Below are 22,402 nucleotides of genomic sequence, written 5' to 3' on the forward strand. Positions count from 1 at the left end.
AACAGTCTGGCACCCATGGTAATCAGAGCAGTTTCCACGTCTCTCAGCAAATATCAATGGTGGGGATTTCTGGGGCTTGTTTTCCAGCAAGTTGAGCAGATGAACCAATAAGGACAAAGAGAAGTTAATACCTGCTGCCCCTGGCTCAGAATGAAACAAGAGAGGCAGGCCACTGGCAAAGGTTAGTTAATACCACTTACCGCAGTGTCACGGCGCTGTCCTCGGCCCCTGCCCAGAAGAGCAGGGGAGGCAGCTCTTCAAACATGAAGTGAGAAAGATACTAACAAGACCTGCAAAATAACGGCCTCCAAGCATCCCTTGCCTGTGACCAGCCACAGGCTGCAGGGCCGGATGCCCTTGCCCCAGGGCCGGTGCAGGGGAATGGCAGCAGTAAGGAGAGGGTGTGAAGGCAAGAAAGGAAAGGGAGCCACAACTGACCTTTGAGCAGCTTTGCTTGATCACCCCAGGATGGGCCAAGTGCAGGAGACAGGGGTGAGGAGCTGGCGAGACTGGGGTCTCTTGACGGGAAACCAGGTTCCTGCTGCATATAGGCACAGCCACTTGCTAGGGGTTCAGCAAGAAGGGAGCGAGACATGGCGTGTGCAGTGCTCACACCAGCACACAGCAGCTGGACCCCAGCACTGCCTCAGGCCTGGTGCTTTGGAGCAAAGTGGTGCCTTTCCCAGTGGGAGGAGAGGTGAGAGTGGCTTTGCAGAGGGAACTGGGGTTAGTGTGCGAAGGACACCAGGGAGCTAGGACAGGCATCGAAGCAATGAAAGTATGATGGGGCCAGAGCCACCTTCCAGTAGACCCAAGTTACTCAAATCCCCATCCAACCTGGCTTTGAGCACATCTGGGGATGGGGCATCCACAACCTCTCTGGGCAACCTGCTCCGGTGCTTCACCACTCTCACGGTAAGAAGTTCCTTCCACAGATCCAGTCTCAACCCACCCTCTGCCAGTTCAGAGCTGTTGCCTCTTGTCTGTCGCTGTAGGCTCTACTGAAACTGAACTCTCCATCTTTCAAGCTGTCTTTAAACACTGCAAGGCCACAATGAGGCCTCCTCAGTGACCTCTCAGGCCGAACAACCCCAGCTCTCCCAGTCTCTCTTCACAGGGGAGATGCTCCAGCCCTCTGCCCGTTGCCATGGGCCTCCCCGGGACCCGCTCTCACAGGTCCGTGCCTTGTGCCAGGGCCTGCAGAGCTGGAGCCGTGCTGCAGAAGGGCTCTCACACCACAGGGGTACATACAAAGCCGGCGCTGCGGGACAGGCACCAGGCCGGCCTGAACCGGCAAAGGAGCGGGGTGATGGGCGGCGGGGCAGAAGCGCACCCCAGGGGCCCGGCCGCGGCCGCTCGGCCCCGCTCGGCTTCCCGTTCCGCCGCTCCCGCGGCCGCACAGCGCCTCCTGCCGGCGGGACGGACTCCCGGCGAGGCCCGCGCCGCCGCCCGAGGGAGGAGCGAGGCCGGACGGCGCTGCCCGCGGGGCGGTTAAAGGCGGTGCGGGAGACGTCGAGGTCTGGGTGGCTGCGACGGGGACCTCGCCAGGAGAGGCCGCTGGCTGCTCTGCACTTCTTTGTTCCCCTACCTGAGCGCTGCAGCGGCCTCCCAGCACACTCGCAGAAACTTGTGTGCAGGCTTTTGCGAGCACCAGCGAACTTCAATGTGGAGGAGACAGAAAGTAAAACTAGAGTCTGTGTGCCAGCAGTTGCAGCGGGATTGCGGTCTGCCCGGGCCTGCCACATGGAGATAAGGGCACAGGCTCTTCAGGTGATCAAAAAGCAGAAGATGGCTATGGCTGGACTCTCTTGATATCCCAAGAGGGAGCTCCCACTGACCACCAAAGAAGAAAACTACACTTGCAGGAGTTGGGAAATTCATTACTATGTACACTCTGCAGGGGGAAGTGAAGGTCTGAAGAGAGAAGCAGGCCCAGCAACAGTTCTGCATACTTTCAGCAGGACACTATGTTCCTCAAAGTAACAAGACTGGCTCCTGACAGCATCCAAGAAATGGGTCAGCCACCACTGCAAGGTCTGGGCAGAAGGATGCATAGAGGGACAGCTGTCCAGCTTCAAGGGCTGCACAGCAGACAGTGGGAGCCAGGCCAGACACTGCTTTTATACACCAGCTTTGATTCACATCCTGTCCTTGCACACTCCTCTGGAGCACCTCGGCCAACAAAGTCCTCCCAGAGCAAAAAAACTTTGCCTGTAACAGATTCAACATGCTTCACACTAAATAAAGCAGCTGACAGTGTTCTGAGAGGTCCCAAAGACAGAAGGTATGGAAAAGGAGGTGAAATCCAGGAAGAAAGTGTGAAATGGGGAAAGGACTAGAGTCAAGAGATCTCTGGAGGTTAAAGGCTGAAAAGGGGGGCTACAGGGAGAAACATGCACTAGAGGAGCAGTTGCACTCAGGGAAAAACTTTGTTCTGTGCTCTTGTCATGTTTAGGTCAAGCTCATCTTCTCCCCAACACTGCTTCATTGCTCCTGGTTGGAATATGTATCTATACCAGGTGCTGAAAGCTTCTTTCTCTTGCAGTTTGTATCACATTCATCCACACTGATAATGAGTAGGACACCAACTGGAAAATGACAACCCTCAGTGGTGCTCACCTGTGAGACAGCATCTGTCCCAGTCTAGAGCAAGACATCTTTCCCACTGGTTCCATATCTAAGAGTCAGGAACACAGCCATAATGTTCTTCACGAGGATGTTAATGCTTTCACTCCTTGCATCTGAAGCATGCCTGGCTCCACACCTCTGTGCTCAGCATTGGCCCAAACCTAAGGTAAGCCTTTGGAGCTTCTCCATTGTGTTTGTTAGGGGCCAAGTTAGGACTTGGCATAGACCCAAACTGTTCCTCCTTCCATGAAGGAATCACCACCACAAGGACATTGTGACATCTCCCACATCTTTCTCATCCCTGGAATGAGCTCAAGCTGCTGTGTTCAGGCCTGAAACAAGAAGGATGAAATAGTCTCTCCCTGCCTCACACCTCTGCCTTCCCAACTGGCAAGCCGTGCCCTGCCTGCTCTCTTTGGTGCAGCACTGAGCTACTTCTTGCTTCACAATGGTCAGAGTTGACTCTGAGGTTCTCAACTTCCCCAGTGTGAATTCTCCTGGTCCACAGCTGCTAACACAGAAAAACCACCAAAACCATCTCTGGGATCAGCTCCACCATTCCGCTCGGCCAGGAGCACCCCCAGCACCATCAGACTTGGCACAGACTGCCAGAGAGCCACCATCTGGCCAGTGCCCACCGTGGCCCGATCCAGACAGAGCACAGGAGGAGAGCATATGTAAAGGTAACATTTACTGAGAGCTACAGAACTGAGTATTATGAAGGACATACATGGATGGAGAGGGTAGCAACACCACCGCGGAGGGCAGCTCGGAGCCCCCTTTCCCAGCCTCGCCGGGGAAGGAGCCGGCCGCTACCGGACGAGTAAGGCAATGGAGATAACTGTGGCATATGCATCTGTAACAAACAAGACCATCATAGCATACACTGGTATGAGATCACATCTAGTGATTATATAAATCCTTATAGAGATCGCTGTATAAAAACTTTGTAAAAAATACTTCTTTAAAAAAAAAAAAGGGAAAAACAAAAAAAGTGTAAAAATGTGCATTCCAAAGCACGGCCGACACGGACAGCTGGGCTGTAAACATCATACTGAGAGTGTGCTTGTGGGGGGCGCCTGCGCCACCAAGCCCCGACAGGCCCTGCCCACCAGGCGGGGCTGCGTCAAGTGTCTGCGGTTCTGGGCTGTGGGTTTCCCTCCAGGGTGTGGGCCAGGAGCGGTGGCAGCCTCTGGGCGGGACGCCGAGCGGCGCCCGCAGCCCCTGCGCTGCGCAGGGCACGCGGTGCTTGCGGGATGCGCCGCGGCGTGGCGGGTGCCCGGGGCCACGAGCAGGCTGAAGGGCCGTGATGAGGTATCGTAGGGAGGCTGCCCTCACCGGCACCGCTAGCTCTGCTCCAGGTTCAGCCTCAAGAGTACACGGTGGACAGGTTCCCGATCTTCTCTGTCCCAACAGTTGTTTGGTCCATAGTTTCCAAGGAAGCCCACTGGGTCCTGGCTGCACGGTTCTTCATACAGTACATACATCAGAGACCCTGGAAGACCCTGCGCCACTGTCTCCTCCTCCTGGCCCTGTGCCACCTTCACTTCTTCTCTAGCTGCTCCAGCAGCGGGTTGGCTTCGCTCTCGGGCGTCTTGACGCTGTCTGTCCGCACGATGCATGTGGGACGGTGCCGGTTCAGCATCAGGATCAGCTGCTGCCTCTCCTGTTTCAGCTCTTCTATCTGGGCCTTCAGCTCGGCGTTCATGAGCTCTAGGCGCTCGGACTCCTAGCAGGACAGAAACACAGCCACGGGTGACTTTACTCCAACAGGACATCATTTGAAGAGAAGCCATCTTGCCAAGAAGCTCTCCCTGCTGAGTGCCTGCCCCCCAGCCCCTGCAGCACAGGAGCAGCCTGAAGACCTGCAGAGGCACCAGCTCAGCCCCAGCCCTGCTGCCTTGAGCTACTTAGTGCCACCGCAAGAAAATACACAGACACCTCCTAGGACAGGTCTCTGCTGCACCACAGCAAACCCCCTGCCTGGCTGCTTTCCATGGTTCAGTTTTCAGTTTTCACCTCCCATCTGTAGGGTTTGTCCTTGTAAAATGTCTCCCTGTCCCATACTGTGTTATTTGTCCATGTCCCACTGCCCCTTGTAGAAGAGCAGCAAGGTGCTGTGTGAGTTTTGCTGCCTTGGGGTGATGGGTGAGAAGGTATCTGGCCTCTGAACGGGGAAACCTTCAGGAACGTGGGCAAGGGGCCAGCACACAGTAGGCCGCTGTCCTGTTCCACACTCCCATGGGCACTCCTGCTTCAGTGCTGAGGCAGGGATACTACCCTACCCTTAACCTAGAACTCGCCCCCAGCCCTCTCCATCCCTGGTAGGCTGGGGCACCTTCCTAGGGAGATGCCTCTGCCAAGGTCTCTGCTGTGCCCTGGGATGGTCAGGCACTCACCCGCTGCAGGAACTCCGTCCTCTCCTTTTTCTTGTTACGACATCGTGCTGCTGCTACTTTGTTCTTCTCACGGCGCCTTTTCCTCCTCTCCTCTTCTTCATCCAGCTGCAACAAGATGAAGAACCCCAGGTCAGAGCCAGCAGGTGTGGGGCAGAGCAGGAAGCAAGGGTGAGCACCTGGCAGACCCAGTGGTGGCAGATACCCATGCCTGTACCCACCAGCAACAAGGTCTAATCCTCACTAGATAGCAGGTGCACTGCTGCCACAGCTTCTAATTCCACTCTGTAGGGACATGAGGATGGAGTACCCATAGATGGAGAGCTGTTTGGCAGGGGACAGACAACTCTTTGTAGGGCTGGTCCCTCCCTCAGGGCAGAGACAAGGGGAATAAGAGATCCATCCTGCAAAGATGGGCACAGTTTATCACACAGACACCTACAGTAACAGCTCTTTGAGCACAGTCATTCAAAGCATCACACACAGCCAAAGAGAGAAACCCAAAAGATCCCCAGACTGAGCCTGGCTGTTCTCCTCCTTCCAGGGGGGGATAGCAGACATAGGACTGTCTGCTGCAGCTTCAAGTGCTGGCTGAGTCACAGGGCCACCACGGTAAGGCTAGGACAGCTCTTGCATCCCCTGTGAAGAAGCAGGACACAGCAGTGCCTGCACTGTTCACACTGACTCAGTTACTCTGTGCTATCTGACACAAACCACACTGGCCAGGCCAATAAGCCTTAAGGGCTGGAAACCCATAATCAAAATATTTAGGGATATTTACTACAAAGCCTGTGTACATAGCACGTGTCGTGCTTGCATCTGAGAAGCCAAATCAGCTCCTTCAAGGAAAATCAGAGTGCTGAAAGCTCTGCAAAGTCAGCATCCAGGTTACCCTTTGCAGCACAGTCAGAGGAGGTCCCTGGTGTCTTCATCCACATTTGGCCTGGGCCTCCAGAACTTGACATGTCAGGCTGACCTGCCTCATCCCTATAGCTGATACCTGACAGCACGAGTGTTTTCAAAGGCAGTGGCAGCACTATTTGCTTTATGAGCACTTCCACACCCTATCTGCACCTTCTCTAAGGGTAGCTCCAGCCTGAGAAGTCAGCCACATCCTTCCCTTTTCACCTCCCCAAGGCTGTCTGATTGAAGGACACACAGAATCATACAATTGTTTTGGTTGGAAGAGACCTTTAAGATCATCAAGCCTAACCATGAACCCAACACTGCTAGGCCAACACTAGACCATGTGTCTAAGCACCACATCTACGCATCTTTAAGCATCTCCAGGGATGATGGCTCCACCACTCCCCCAGGCAGTCTGTCCAGTACTTTACAACCCTTCCTATGAGGAATTTTTTCCTAATATGCATCCCCAACCTCCTCTGGCACAACTTGAGGCTCTTGTCCTACCATTTGTTACTTGGGAGAACAGACTGACCAAGACCTCACTACAACCTCCTTTCAGGTAGTTGTAGAGGGGATAAGATCTCTCCTGAGCTTCATTTTCTCCAGGATAAATAACCCTCAGCCACTCCTCAGAAGATTTGTGCTCTCGACCCTTCTGATCCTTGCTGCCCTTCTTTGGACATGCTACAGCACCTCAGTGTCTTTCCTGCAGTGAGAAGCCCCAAACTGAATGCAGTATTCAAGGTGTGGCCTCACCACTGCTAAGTACAATCAGTTCCCTGGTCCTTCTGGGCACACTATTTCTGATACAAACCAGGATGCTGTAGGCCTTCTTGGCCACCTGGAACACTGCTGGCTCTTGTTCAGACAGCTGCCAACCAATATCCCCAGGTCCTTTTATTCCAGCCACTCTCCCCCAAGTCTGTATTGTTGTATGGGGTTGTTATGAACCAAGTGCAGGACCTGGCACTTGGCCTTGTTGAACCTCATACCATTGGTCTCAGTCCATTGATCCAGCCTGTCCAGGTCCCTCTGTAAAGCCTTCCTACCTTCAAGCAGATCAACATGCATGCCCATCTTGGTGTCATCTGCCAGCTTCTCTGAGGGTGCCCTCAACCCCTTTGTCCAAACTATTGATAAAGATATTAAAGAGAATAGGCCTCGAGACTGAGCCAGGAGGAACACCACTTGTGATCAGCTGCCTACTGGATTCAGCTCCATTCACCACATTCTCTGGGCCCAGCCATTCTGGCAATTTTTCAGCCAGCCAGTACATCCATCCAAGCCATGAGCAGCCAGTTTCTCCAGGAGAACACTGTGGGAAATGAGCCTCTTGGAGCACACATCATCTGAACAGCTTTGTTGCTGTAGCAACAAAGCTTAGTCACCTTAAAAGGGAAAAAAAACCAAACCCACAGAGATTCCCAATGCCAAGGCCACAAACTCATGTTGGGGGCAGGGGCCACCCAGATTACCCTGGTGATACCTGCAGGAAACAAAAGCTGAAAGTGCCATCATCCATGGCAAACTGTGCACACTGCTAACATTTACCAAGTCCAAAGCTCACTACTTAAAACATCTTATCTTGCTGTACAAGGGCAGGATGAAACATTGATTCCATGGAGTTAAGGTGAAAGGGGCACCTTAAGTGAGCTGCACACCCAGCATGTCACATGCTTTAGAGATCACACCCCAGCTTTAAGGCACTAATAACTTCTGCATCTTCTCTACCTTACTTCCAAAGCATTGTACCAAAGGTGCCATTTCAGCTGTGGATAAAATATTAAGCAAACTCAGCACAAGCTATGCAGAAACCTCCATAATGCCAGGCTGCCACCCTTCCTTTGTCCTGGCAGTGCCACGGGGCATCGTGCACCACATTCCTGAGAACTAGGATGCGAACAGCACTGACAGCCCCAAGTGCAGTTAGAAACGGCCAGCTGGCACTACACCTACCTAACTCAGACATGGCAGGCATCAGCAGAAATGACCAAGAAGGCTCCTACTCCATGCTGTGCTGTCTCTTCCTCCTGGCAGGACCAGGATACCTCACAGCAAAGGCACAGGCAGCTCCTTTACAAGGAGACAGGTATCAGTTCTAGTTAACGCCTTGTTAAAGATGTCCTTGCTCACTGGGGAGGGGTCCATTTCAACCCAAAGCATTCCATGATTCTATGATCAGGATAACCATCATTCCCCTCCACACATTTACCAACCACTCATCTACCCCTTAGACAGCTCCTTGGCCTTTTAGTTCAAGGATTATTAGGAGAGTGCAGAGAGGGGACACATGGTCACAAGTCTGAAGTTCAAGACACACCCCAAACTTTCCTGCAAAGTTCATCTTGGTTTGTAACACAAACTGGAAGAGGAAACAGCCACTGCACAAGCCCCACATACCCCTGGGAGTTGCCTGACACATTTTCACACCCTGTTACTTCATTCACTGAGAATAAAAGAATAAGTGACCTGACCCTGTGCCCTTCATCTTCCCTTCCACCCTACACAGGGCCTAGCAAAGGGCCATGTCCTTTTGATGAGACATAGATGTTCAAGGAGGGTGGCTGAGCACAGACAGCAGCAGCTTGAACTCTGCTGCTTGACCACAGCCCCTGTAACTTCAAGAAAGCAGGTTTCATTCTCTCTGATTCTGCTTGATTTCGGTTCAAAAAGGTCATAGGATCATAGGATGTTAGGGGTTGGGAGGGACCTCCAAAGATCATCGAGTCCAACCCCCCTGCCAGAGCAGGACCATAGAATCTAGCACAGGTTGCACAGGAACACATCCAGATAGGTCTTGAAACTCTCCAGAGAAGGAGACTCCACAACCTCTCTGGGCAGCCTGTTCAATGCTCTGTGACCCTCACAGTGAAGAAGTTCCTCCTCATGTTGAGGTGGAACCTCCTGTGCTGTAGTTCATATCCATTACCCCTTGTCCTATCCCAGGGTGCAAGTGAGCAGAGCCTGTCCCCTCCCTCTTGACACCCAGCCCTCAGATATTTATAGACATCTATTAAATCCCCTCTCAGTCTTGGTGACATGGCCCTGGTGCTGGGGGTAAGGACTCAACTTGGAGGCACAGGGGAGAATATCACTCTCTATCATCCCATAGCATGTTTCAGCAGCCAATCTCCAGGGGAGCCCTGTGAGAAGAAGATCGGGGTCCCAGGCTCCAGAGCCCTGCAGGAGGAAAGCAGCTGCAGCCTGCATTGCAAAATTATGCATGGGCAGCTTCTTGGCTAATCATGGGATAAGCAAGGGTCAAGGAGTCAGGCTGGACAACCAATATGTGACAACCACACAAGGAAAATGCCATGAGAGTGTCTCCCAAGTCCCTGCAGCCTGGTTTTGACATGCTGGAGCACAGTACTGAGCAGAAGATGCCCACCTTCCCCCATCCCCCTTGAGGTGAAGCCAGGGGCCCCTCCCCAAGCAGTGGGAGAGAGGCATACCCAGCTGGCAGTGCCTGTGGAACAAGCCAAGCCACTGCTGCCACTCAGCACCACTCACCCACACGCCTTGGCGACATCGGTGGCAGCAGCACCAAGGGCTCGCTTGCAGCCGAGACAGGATGAAAGCATTGCACAAAGCCTCTGACAGGCTTCTCCTCTGGGCACGTGCCCCAACCTAGGGACACACCGGCTGTGCCAGACCCCGCTCCACAGGCAGGCTTTGAGTTGAACTGGCTGCCAACAGCTGCACAGGACTGGTCAGGTCTGGGACAGTGAGGCCATCACTTGCAGGCCATGCCACAGGGACAGAAATTCAGGCAGAGGGAAGAGGCAGCTGGTAGAGCAGCTGCCAACACACAGGCAGCATGAGGTAAAACACGCTGCTGCCCACTCCGGCAGGAAACCCAAACCCAGGCAGGAGAGAAACCCAGGCAGGTGCAAGCAACGGCCCCGCAGGGCCATCTGCAACCGGCAGCCTCTGAGACTCACCTCACTTTTCACAGGCTGGGGTCTCTTCCCAAGCTTCACCTCCAGGAAGTGGAGCGGCGAGATCATGGCCCCGATGTTGCGGATGTCGGCGTACTTCAGCTCCTCAGCCGTCAGGGCTGTGCCAGGCAGTCCCGTCAGAGGGCCCAGCCCGGGCAGCGCACCAGCCGTCAGAGACGGGTCAGGGATCTGCCCTGGCATCATAGCAGGGGAAACAGCTTCGAAGGCTGGAGGGAGAGTGAGACACGGCCCATTACAACCCAGCTGCGGGGGGTCACGACATGGCACAAGCTGAGTGTATTCCACAGTCCCATCGCCTACCAGGGCACAACCCAGGGAGAGCAGTTGCTCTTCCTCAGGGATCACAGAATCATACAGTTTCAGGGGCTGGAAAGCACCTTGCAAGATCATCCAGTCCAGAGCAGGATCACCTACACCAGATCACACAGGAAGGCATCCAGAGGAGTTTTTATATCTCCAGAGAGGGAGACTCCACAACCTCCCTGGGCAGCCTGTTCCAGTGCTCTGTCACCCTCACAGTGAAAAATTTTTTCCTCCTATTCATGTGAAACTTCCTATGGCTCAACTTCCACCCACTGCCCCTTGTCCTGTCACTGGGCACCACCAAGAAGAGCCTGGCTCCATCCTCTTGGGACTCAAGCTTCACATATTTATAAACATTGGAAAAGGAGTAAGCAAAACCTGGGTGACAGAACCCAAAACATATGAATCCTGCTAGGTGTGTCTATTAGGAAGAGAAGAAATCCGAGAGGCAAAGCACCAGAGGAAGAGGAGCTGGCTGTGTAAAAGTGATGCGGCCCAGTGAACTGTTGGTTGCGGCACACCTTTCTTTCAAGTGCAGAAGATCAAGGTTTGGTCTTAACTGAGTTTTGATTAATGTACAGGCTATTAGGACAAGAAGAAAATGGCACAAAGAGGGCCATAACATGCCTCAGGCTGGATTTCCTCTGGGCAGACTCCACTAGCTGCTCAAGGCTGGAACATGGCACAGGGGACAAGGGATAAAACCGTGACAGAAAAACCTGCCACTGAACAAACATCTCCCAGCAGAGATACGAGGAAACAATAGCTGGAGAGGAGGGGAAATGGAGCAAGGTGCAAAAAGCTTCCTATATTAGGAAAGAGGAAAAAAAAAAAGCAGTACAAATGAGAACAGGACCGAGGCAAACTTTGGCAAGTCACTTACAGGCAGAAGAAAGACCTACCAGGACATGTGAAGAGCAAGCAGCTAAAGAAATAAAATTGTACCTCAAAATGGGAAACCCCCAGCAGTCATATTAGCCAAAAAGCAAAGGTGGTCATTGGCTAAATGCATGTACACCCCTAACTGCCCTGTGACACTCACAAGTGACCCAGTTACAACATGCAGAGTTAACTTCTGTCCACACAGCAGCAGGTTTTTTTCCCTCCATTCAACTCAACCACACGTCCTAATGCTCATGCACACTTCTACTTGCTCTGAGCCAGACCAGTCTCAGCACACACCAGGAGCCTTCAGAAATCCACCCCCCATCTTGCTCCTGCCCTCAGAGGCACCTGTGCAGCAGGGTGAGGGACAAGCAATGTCAGGAGGGAAAAAAGAAGGGGGGGGGGGGGGGCGGGGGGGGGGCGGAGGAAAGGGACTAATGCAGTGGACCCAAAAATCTCACTGAGCAGCTTCCCACAACAACTACAGCCAGGCAAAAGTCAGGATTCAACAAGCAGTTGGGTAAATTCATGGAAGATGGCTTCACAAAAGACCATCAGTCACAATCTCCTGGAAGCTCTGATAGCACTGACTGCCAGAGCAAGGAGGTGCATTATGTAAGGGTTAACATGCACTGGCCCTGCCCTTTCCAAATCCTCCACTCAGCTGCTGAGAGAACAGGTAACAGGCAAAGCAGACTTTTGGACCAGGCAGCACTGCTGTGCTAAGCAGAGGCACACACTGTCAAGTCAGCTCCCACAGTTGCTCAGCGTGTGCCATCCTGGGATGTAAATCCATGTCAGCACCAGGCTGAAAACTTGAGTAAAGCTGCACATGAGCTAGGACTGTTGGATCACAGAGCCACAGAACAGTTGAGGTGGGGAGGGACCTCTGGAGGTCACCTGGTCCAACCCTCCTCCTCAAACAGGGTCAGTGGGAACAGGATGAACAGGGTTAATCATGATAAGTAGAAAAGTTAATGATTTCTTGGTACTGGCACATCTCTTTACCCAGGAGACTATTTGGTGTATTTGTTAATGTGAAGGAACAGGAGATGGTCAGCAGAAAGGGAAGGAAAAACCAATCATACAGGTTAGTCAAGGATAGTGAGGCTAATGCATGCTCCACAGACCCCAGCACAGGTGCCATTCAAACCACTTCAGTGTGCCAGAAGATTTACATCAGAGAGTGCCTACAAGCTGCAATGTGCTGTGAGCTGTCATACACTCCAAGGTGCCACTGGAGACCCAGGTGTCCACACAAGGTCACCCCTGGCAGAGTTTGCCAGACCCCAGCAGTGACCAGTGGGACTTGAGAAAGTGTGGAAAGCAAATGCAACAAGACTGTGACCATAAAGAGGTGGTGACTTGGATCAGACCCTCTGCTCCAGTCATCCTTCAGGAAGAGAGACCAGAAGGGAGAGTGCAGGCTGGTGCTCAGGTGATACTACCTCAGGAAATAGACTCCTGCCCATTTGGTGACAGAAGAGAAAGATTAACACTTAGTAATGACCTCTGACCTCAGACAAAACTACATGTCAACTTGCTGAGATTGCAAGGACCTAAACCAGACTGTAATTCCACATCTGCAGTGCCTGCCTTGTACAGTGCCAGGATATGCCATCTTGTAGCAGAGTTCTGAAGCTGCATGCTACCTCCCTTCCCTTCTGTTCAGGCCTACATGTGGCTAAGATGCTTCATGCTGGAGTGCATCCAGAGAAGAGCCACGAGGATGATCAGAGGGTTGGAGCTCCTCTCCTATGAGGACAGGCTGAGAGAGTTGGGGCTATTCAGTCTAGAGAAGAGACAGCTCTGAGGAGACCTTGTTGTGGCCTTCCAGTATCTGAAGGGGGCCTACAAGAAAGCTGGGGAGGGACTTTTTAGGGTGTCAGGTTGGGAAAAAAATAGAAATGGGTAGATTCAGATTGGATGTTAGGAAGAAGTTCTTCACTGTGAGGGTGGTGAGACACTAGAACAGGTTGCCCAGGGAGGTGGTGGAAGCCTCATCCCTGGAGGATTTTAAGGCCAGGCTGGATGTGGCTCTGAGCAACCTGATCTAGTGTGAGGTGTCCCTGCCCATGGCAGGGGGGTTGGAACTGGATGATCCTTGAGGTCCCTTCCAAGCCTAACAATTCTATGATTCCTCCAGAAACTGGGCAACATCCCACCCTAAGCTTCAGTGCCTAAATCCCTACCACCTTCCTCAGAGACTGTCCCCCTTCAGCAAGAAAGCAGTGGGTCAGTAGGGTGGCATGGTGAAGGGACGGTGACTACAGAGCCCTTTCCCAGGACATACTGCCACAGGACTCAGCTGTGTGCAGTTAAATTCAGCCTGCCACTCTGGGGTAGAGTTCCCAGCCAGTGCCAGTAAGATGACATGTTGTGGCACTGGGGAACAAGCCTGTCAGCAGTGCACCTCGGGCCATCTGCTGCACATCCAGTCACCAACAATCCCATGGATGCCCATCCCCAGCTTGAATAGTTTGAGCTTAAGTAAAAACAATTTAAAAGTACATGAACACTCTCTTGAAGTCTCCCTCCTACAAATACTGCATGTGAGCTGCTGTGGCACATGTTGCCCTGAGGTCTTGACCCATCTTTTCACAGGCCTCATGCTGGGAACTACACTTGAGCCCAGCAGGAGATGCCTAAAGCCATTTCAGATTTAGGGGACTTCATTTTAATTTGTTATCTTCCATCATAAAATGCAGCTGACAGCATCCAGGCACTGGGATGGACAGCTAGATCACATTCAGGGTCACTGCAAGTTATGAAAGAAGGAGAGAGGAGAAACCTGTTTCCCAGACTGTGGGACTACCCATCCACCAAGCATACCCTGAACTCCTGAAGCTAGGGGAGAACTGGCTAAGGATCTGAAGAAACATCGTGTCTTCTCTGGTCCACCTTTTCCTTCTAAGCTACCAGCTCAAAGCAGTAATGTGTCTTGAAGCAGCCTCCATACCAGTGTGACATCAGGCACAGGACAGAATGGAGGAGCTGGCCCAATACCCAACATGCTCTAGAAACTTATCCCAGATCCAGGGACCGCACTGCTAAAGCCTACATCACACTTGCATCAGTGTAAATTAAATCTGAAGTGTTAAAACCAAAGCACCAGGAGGTATCTGGAAGCAAATGAGCCTGCACATTAAGATGAGCTGCAAACTAGGTGGGAAGGGAGAAAACGACTTCTACAAGCAAGATCTTGCTCAGGGGTCAGAAAGCTCAGGAGCACATTGAGAATTGCCAAGTTGTCAAGCTGAGTTTGGACCCTGAAGAGGAATATAAAGCCAATTCCAGCAGGGCTATAGCAACAGAAAGTAGGGAATGAGGAGCGATGCCATCCTTCTCAGCAGAGCAGGGATGCAGTGACAGATCATCCCACCTAGCCCGGAGTGGCCCTCGGGCCCAGACATTGTCACTCTTCCTGACTGAAGGGATTCTCCTGTTCATTTCCTTTTGCCTCTTGCTCCTGCAGGAGAGACTTTCCTTTCACCCTAAGTTCCAGATACTTGAAACTGATTTTTCTGGTTAAGGCTAGAGGTAAGAAGTTGTACTTTAATCGTGTCAAAAAGCCAAGGCATGCAATTCTATTCAACATTTTGGTCTTCTTCCCAAGGCCATTACCCTGGAAGACACTGACATGCCTGGATATAGCTCAAGCATACTTCTACCAAGTTTGCATGGTAGGGCAGAAATAACTTTGAAGTCCAAGATCTGAATGTGACCTTTAAGTTGCACTTTTTCAACAGCCATTTCTTGCTGGATGGGGTGAATGTGACTGGTGCCCTGCCAATTCCTAATTCCTTTCTGGATATTCCCTCCCAGTGTTTGTTATTTTTAAGGCACATGAACCAACTCACCCCTGTATCCCTTCACCTTCTAACACAGTGCTTTAGCTGGGAATCTTAGGAGATTCCCCCCCCCTCTTTTCAGAACTGGTTATTAACACTATCTTTTTTCCTCAGTGTCAGGCAGTCTTTCAGTGTCTCCTTACATGAGCTAGGAAACATGTCTTCAGTAAAACCTAGCTTTTTGCTGTCCTATGGCTGAACCACACAATCCCTGCATTGTATCTGTTTTGCTTTTCCACTCAATGAAGCCAACAGCAAAGCAGCAAAGGGAAAGAGAATGTGCAGTCATACATCTGACGCTGGGATCTGCACGACGCCAGCTGCTCCAGTTTACATTCACTGTAGCTGTGCCTCCTGCACTGATGCTATTCATCATTTCATGCCACGACATCAAGATGCTCCAGAGTCAATTAGGAGACAGAGAAGGCTTTCTTTAAAGTTCAGTTCAGCAATCAACAGCTTGTGTCATTCACTGCTCCCTTCAGTGACTATTCCTGCAGCAAAAATCTGGTCAACATGTGATTTCATGGCTCCAAATTCAGTTTGCATGCCCTTAGCATTGCCTCTACACTATTGTGATTAAACTGCTGTAACATAAGGCTTGACCTCTTGCTGAAATGGCTGTAAACCCTCCTAATTATTGCAGTCGGTTTTGCATCCTTGCCTTGGCACTGTTCTTGTTGTGGTCTCAGTCAAGCTCAGGTCAAACTCAATTATTTTATCAGCAGTTTCATGCCCAAGCAGCCAAGAACGGCACAGCTTCCTTTGCTCACCTTGGTCTTGCTGCACCTTTCCCAGGAGTGACATTCCTGTGCTTTGACCCCCAGTGATGTCCTTATGACTACCAGTCTGTGACACTGGTTGATTTAGTATTTCTTAAAATCAACACCTCACTACACATTTGTCTTTTTATCATAGTGTCAGTCAGGGTTGGAAGGGACCACAAGGATCATCTAGTTCCAAGCCCCCAGCCATGGGCAGGGATACCCCACACTAGATCAGGCTGGCCAGAGCCTCATCCAGCCTGGGCTTAAACACCTCCAGGGATAGGGCCTCAACCACCTCCCTGGACAACCCATTCCAGGGCTTCACCACTCTCATGATGAAGAACTTCCTCCTCACCTCCAGCCTGAATCTCCCCACCTCTAGCTTCATTCCATTCCCCCTAGTCCTATCGCTACCTGATATCCTGAGAAGTCCCTCCCCAGCCTTCTTGTAGGCCCCCTTCAGATACTGCAAGGCCACAATTAGGTCACCTCAGAGCCTTCTCTTCTCCAGACTGAACAGCCCCAACTCCTTCAGTCTGTCCTCATAGGAGAGGTGCTCCAGCCCTCTGATCATCCTCGTGGCCCTTCTCTGGACACGTTCCAGCACCTCCATATCCCTCTTGTAACAGGGGCTCCAGAACTGGACACAGTACTCCAGGTGGGGTCTCACCAGAGCTGAGTAGAGGGGGAGAATCACCTCCCTTGACCTGCTGGCCACACTTCTCTTGATGCAAGACCCCCTCCTACTGTCAGGGTCTGTTGTCTTCTGGAGTCCACAACCAAGTAGGAAGAAGCTTTGCCAAGTTGTTACTGTCCTATACAGTTGCTCAGCTTTCCTGGTGGCACTGTCCCTGCGTACCCTCCTGCAGTTCTTGTCCTCATTCCCTTGGGGTTAGCATTTTTGAGGGGTGAGGGGCTGCTTTATTTTTATTCCCACACTGATTCTGCTGCTGCTGCTTTTTCTAGGCATTCTTTGGCTGGTTGTTTGGGGGTTGTTTTTTGGTTGGGTTCTTGAGGGTTTTTTGGTTTGGTTGTTGGCTTTTGTTTGGTTTGGGGTTTTTTTTTTGGAAGGAGATGTTTGCACAGCAGTTGCAGCACAAGTCTAACATGCGTAGGCATAATCCACGTGACCCACTGTCCCTGGGGGCTTGTACTCCAGTTGCCAGCCTCTATTTACGCCACTCCTGCCACCTCTTCAGTGCTATTCTTACCCACAGACAAAACTGGCACAGGAATGCCTGCCTGTGTTGAAATCATTCTTAGTTTCCCTATGCAGACAATACCTTAGTTTGCATGCACTGCTCCCCCGTGACCATCCGACACATCCTCGCGTAGCCAGAGGTCCTGTCTGCTTCTTTAAGCCAAATGCAGTCACTGTGTCTGTGTCAACAGCATCATCACGCAGAGAGGACCACGACAACCTCAAAGCAGGCTCCAACAGCCACACTTCAAATTAAATTGCCATTACTGTCTTATCTCAGCTGTCAGTTTCCTTGGTGAGAGCAAGGGCTGTTTGCAGCCTTTCTTCTAATGTTGCTGTCTACAAATCACGGTTTCTTCCGACACCAGCTCTTCTAGACGCTCTGGCATCTGCAATAGTTGATCCAAGTATCCTTCCAAGCTCAGAGAGCCAGTCTAGCACCTAATACTGCCAGCCAGCAGATTCTGACACTCTGTAAATATCAACATGCCTCTCTTTTGCCCACGTTAAGCCCTGTGTTAAGACAAAGTCTGTCCTACCAGCCCTTCTCCATGCTGCCTACAGAACCAAAACTGTGCTTGCCTGTTGCTCTCACTCCGGGCTGAGCCTGGGTGCCTGCCATTACTTGCCAGCTGCCATGCATCCAAGCACTGCCAAAGTCTGCAAGCCACCATACGAGCAATCTTTGATCTCTGCAGCGTGTTAGCACTTAACATATCACTGCCATTTGTATGTACTGCTGCAGAGCACCTAAGTCATAGCAACTGGCCTTTCATCTGCTTCTGGCCAACAGACAATCACTTTGCTGTGGAGATCAGAACTAGTGCTACTATCCATGAGAAATTCATTACTTCTGTCTTTTTTAGCTCCTAGCTATCAAGTTGGCTCAGCCTGTGTGTCATACATTGTACCTTTCTAGTTCCTTCTGCTGGCAGAAGGATGATTTATACAAAAGCCCTTTCCTGACGTGCCCAGCTTCTCATGCCCCAAGAATGTAACTTCCTAAACAAAGACAGGGCAGTTGGCTATCACTCCTCTGAAGTACAGAGCCACTTGCTTTTTTCCATCTGGACTCTTCTGGCTGGGGAGACTGCAGCATACTGAGGGTTGCTAGAACCTACAGCTCTTCTTCCACTTCAAGGTTCAGCCCCCAGCCCCAAGCTAAGCACAATGAAGTTGAAGGCAGAAAGCCACTTACCCACATTCCCAGGGCCACAAGCACCTAGCCATGCAGTTACTGTGCTTTTCTGTTGTCTAAGATGCAACACTCTCCCATTTGCATGCAACTGCTCAGATGCATCTAGTTTTGAGTAGTACCATCAGCACCATCTCCTATTTAGTTTCTTCTGGTCTGCATCAGTAAAAGCAGCAATTTGCCATGCCAGTACCAAGGTACTGATCAGTAGTAAAGGTATTTGCCTCCATCAGAACACAGCAGCAGCCAAGCCCTTTGGTTACAAGCAGACTTTTTCAGATACCCATGCAGTAGTGCTGGCAATCATGGACTTTAACAACAGCCACTGTGCTTTCATTCATTCATTCATCATCTGGTGAACTTCTTGATGCCAAGGAACCCACCACCTGTAGTGTACTGAAGAGCTGAAGTGGCACTTACTGGGATAAAACTGTGCATGCCCTCTCTTCACCAAGGATCTAACATTACTTGGTGTTTTATGGCTTCAGGGAAGATTCCCCTTTATTCAAAGGCCAGCTTAAGGCACAATCACAGCACAGCTTACCAAGTGCACAGAGCTGCTGCATGCCACCTCAGTATGCTAGACACTGTAGTACCTCACTACCTCCATACCACTTTCATCCTATGAGGGAAAAGGAGCTCCTTCAACCAGGACCTGGGTCTGCAGGGCCAAAGAAGCATCTCTTCCCTTCCCACAGACACCACCAGCTGCTGCCCTTGGTGTTCACTTCCTCCCCATGGCACACCCATGTTGTCAGAGAAGAGCTGCAGGGTTTGTGAACAGCCACACATGTAATGTCACATCCTAAACTCCCAGATTCTACCAGTCATCACTGGTAGAAGGCTATGGAAAACTTCCTGAAAAGAGGAATGCAGAGATCCTTCCTGCCCCCTTCATCTTCTCCAGCAGAGTGGCACACAGCTCCCCACACTGTACCCATGGGGCAGCCTAGAGCTCTCCTCAGCAGAAGTGCAGTTTTGCAGCCCTCCTCACCCAGCCAAATACCACCATCAGGACCTGTCTGATGCTTTTACTCCTTATCCCTATTATGAGGGGAGATACTGGTCCTCTAGTCCTCAGCTTCACAAATAACCCTCCTCATTGCCTTTAGCAAAGCAGTCAGCTCACAACCTTTGCGTTCCTGAGCATTTTCCTCCATACCTTCACAGGGTAGGAAAAAGCTCTAGTTCAGCATCACACTGCCCCCATCACTGCAATGCAGTGACTGACTTGTAAGAAACCTGTGACAGTGATGTTTTGTACAGCATCTGGCACAGCAAGGCTCCTCTATTGCCATAACTAGTTGAAAGAACTGCAAAAAAAAAAGCAATTAATTATTACAGCATTATTATTAGAGAAGGCAGTCAATTACTTGTGGCAGATATTTAATAATGCTACACCACCCACTGGACGGCAGTGCAGAGCAGGAAGGTAACAGCTACTCTCTCTCTGCCTGAAGCAGCTCAAAGGATTTAAGAAGAAAGGAATATCCTGATCTGAGTTAGGCTGAGGTTAACAACTGACTTGTTGAAATCCCCCAGGACTTTCCATGACCACATGTGGTCAGGGCTGGAATCTTCTTCAAGTTGGAATCATCTTCAAGAGGACAGCCCTACTCCAGCACTGAGCTCTGCCCTCAGGGGACAAGAATGGCCTCAGAGATGAGAGGCCACCCCTACAAACTCCTCAAAATGATGCCCTGAATGCCAGAATCATCCACAAGGACCTCTAATCCATATAAAGACCAACTCTGGCTAGTTTGCAACAGCCCTGCTCAGCTGAGAGGCTCATATGGACCTTAAGCTGCCTGGCTGCACATTAAAATAGCCTAAAATGTTTGGACTGAGACTGAACAGTCCAAGTGACTGAAAAATCCATGCAAGCAGCCAGAGACAGATGGCATCAGGTTTGCAGTGTCCTGTCCTTGCTGCATGAGCACTACAGGCCCCTCGCTCTTGGGGCCAGGTCCACTGAGAAGAGCATCCTCCAGTGAAAAGAGCCTCTCGACAGCTTCACACTCAAGACACTGCATGCTGCAAAGTACCTGGCCCAGGCAATGCAACTGAAGTATCAAACACCAGGACAGGAGTGGAGATCACACAGCAGACAGATGCTCAAGTACTGCCTGCACTTGAGCAGCCTAGATGGGCACACTGCTCAGATGAAGAGGGCAGGAGGAGGCAAAAGGTGTGAGGGAGTACCTACACTGCCTTGGCAAGAACTGCAGCACAGAGACCTTTGCAAACCACAAGAAGGAAACAGCTCAGTGTTCAGCTGTGAAGAGGAGGGAGAAGCATCCACAGGTGCCTTACTGAGAAGCAGTGACCTGCATGCCAACTCCAAACAGATCTTGCTAGATCCCCAGACCTCAGGAACCTGGGACAACCAACTGCTACTTGACACAGGGGCAGTTTGGACAGCAGCTCCTGTATCCATCCATTCATCCTCCAGACAGGCAGGTTTTTGCTTCTTTAAAATCACTAGGAGTCATACTAAGAATCTGAACTCCAACAACTGGCATTCCCAGATGTCCCCCTGTAAGCACTCACCAGTAAATTTCCAGTGCAAACTCTGATAACAGCCTCCAGATAATGTTTTTTCATGGAAGTTTTCTCAAAACTAGCTAAAACCCCTGGTCGGAGCTGCAGAAACATTTGTTTCTGCTGAGCTCTCGGAGTCCAAACACACGCACACACACACAGTTTGGCAGTGGTTGTGTTCCAGGGCTGGTAATACAAGCCATGGAGTAGGCTGCCAAGACAAGCAAGAGAACGAGCCAGGCCCCATTTCATTGGCCACCATACGCTGCATATGGCCCTGGAACCAGCCAGCACAGTGTTCTCACCCTCCTTGAAGGCATAGGAGACCTTGTGTTTTCAAGTACACCTCCACAGGGCCTTCATTAAAGGAAAATGGAAACATAACGTGGCTCTTACTCTCTTGGTATTTCTCCCTTTCCCCCAATTTGCTCTCAAATCTATTTCCCTCCTATGGAAAAAGAGAAGTGCCTCCTGGAGCAGACCGTGCAAAAGAATGCAACTTCCATTCAACTCCATGCCTGACTGCTAAGGCGGACTTGGGACTGAGCGGTGGGGGCACCTCTAGGGCCCCTTTCCTTCCCGGGGCCCCGCGGGCCGGAGGCACGGCTCGCCGCAACGCCTGCCCGCCCCGCGGCACCAGGGCGGCAGCGACGGCCGCCCGGGCCCTCACCTGCCGACCGGCCGACAGGTGAAGCGGCGTAAGGAGCGCCCGGAGACGCCGCTACCCGCGCCCCTGCGGCGGGATCGGTGCGGAGCAGCCGCCCGCAGCCGACGGCCCCGCAGCCCCGAGAGGCAGCCCTACCCCCCGCGCCGAGCCGGCTGCGGGGGCAGCAGCCCTGCTCCGAGCCGCCTGCGCGGTTCTGCCAAGCCATTTCCCCCGCCGCCTCCCCCAGGAGGGTCTCTCCATACCTCCGCAGTGCGCCTGGCCGCTCGCGGCCAGACCCATCCCCGCCCGGAGGACAGCACCCTGCCCGCGGCCGCGGGGAACCGGGATGCTCCTCCGCGCACCCGTCGCCCTCCGCCGCCCCCGCGGAGCCCCGCGCCGCCGTCCGCCCCCTGCCGCAATCCCGGCCCGCCCCGCGCTCCTCTCTCCCGCACCCACCGTGCAGGGGGACCGGGCTGCCGGGGTGCCCGGCCGCAGGGGCCGGGCGCGGGCTGCAGGCTCAGTCCCGCCGCCGCCGCCGCCTCCTCCGCTGCTGCCCCGACCCCCGGGCCCCGATGTCGGTGCGCGCCGCTGCCCCCCGGTGCGCGCCTCCCGCAGGCTGTGGCGGGCAGCGGGGTGGGTTGCATCAGCCCCGGTTATATAGCGGCCCCTGGGCTGCGGGGAGGGGTCGGGAATGCGGAACCGGCCGGGCTGCCAGCGCCACACGTCAGGGAGGGCGGGGGAGCGGGGCCGCGGGGCGGGGAGCGCCGCGCAGGGGTGGGATCAGCCGGAGCACCGGCACCCCGACATCCTTCATCCCACCCCTACAGGCCGACAGCCCCGCACCTCGGGACTCCTCACCCGTTTCCCCTGAGCACCCCAGTTCCTTGGCAGCCGGCAGCCCTGGCATCCCTGTGGCACCCCTGGCCCCTCCGTACCACCGCTCCTCGGCATCTCGCACCTCCTGACTGGGTACGCCCTCAGCCCCCCGCCCTGCTGCTATTTGCGCTCCCTGTGGTCTCCACTCCGTGACCCAGGCAGCCCAGGCTCCCTTAGTCCTGCGCCTGGGAACGACAAGGCAAAGGACCAGAGAGAGTGACCAGGGCTCCCCAGCGCCAACAGCA

The 22,402-nt window shown here is 52.6% G+C and overlaps 1 protein-coding gene across 1 annotated transcript; it reads right to left on the reverse strand.

Moving 5' to 3' along the window:
• Window positions 1–3,869: 3,869 nt before the first annotated feature.
• On the reverse strand, window positions 3,870–21,824 carry JDP2 (Jun dimerization protein 2). Its single transcript, XM_054162224.1, has 4 exons — window positions 21,738–21,824; window positions 9,875–10,098; window positions 5,028–5,132; window positions 3,870–4,357 (listed from the first exon to the last, which is right to left on the reverse strand). The coding sequence occupies exons 2-4, from the start codon at window positions 10,073–10,075 to the stop codon at window positions 4,172–4,174; spliced, it is 492 nt and encodes a 163-aa protein (XP_054018199.1). The 5' UTR covers window positions 10,076–10,098; window positions 21,738–21,824; the 3' UTR covers window positions 3,870–4,171.
• Window positions 21,825–22,402: the final 578 nt, after the last annotated feature.

The sequence above is a fragment of the Dryobates pubescens genome, chromosome 5, assembly GCF_014839835.1.
Source record: "Dryobates pubescens isolate bDryPub1 chromosome 5, bDryPub1.pri, whole genome shotgun sequence".
NCBI classification, from domain to species: Eukaryota; Metazoa; Chordata; class Aves; order Piciformes; family Picidae; genus Dryobates; species Dryobates pubescens.

What these genes read in the sequence shown, in the direction of transcription:
- JDP2 (XM_054162224.1), bottom strand. Translation starts at nt 10,075, where the DNA reads ATGATGCCAGGGCAGATCCCTGACCCGTCTCTGACGGCTGGTGCGCTG. An exon ending in CCCAGCCTGTGAAAAGTGAG is followed by an intron (nt 5,133 to 9,874) that starts GTGAGTCTCAGA and finishes ATCTTGTTGCAG; the next exon opens with CTGGATGAAGAAGAGGAGAG. An exon ending in GGACGGAGTTCCTGCAGCGG is followed by an intron (nt 4,358 to 5,027) that starts GTGAGTGCCTGA and finishes CTGTCCTGCTAG; the next exon opens with GAGTCCGAGCGCCTAGAGCT.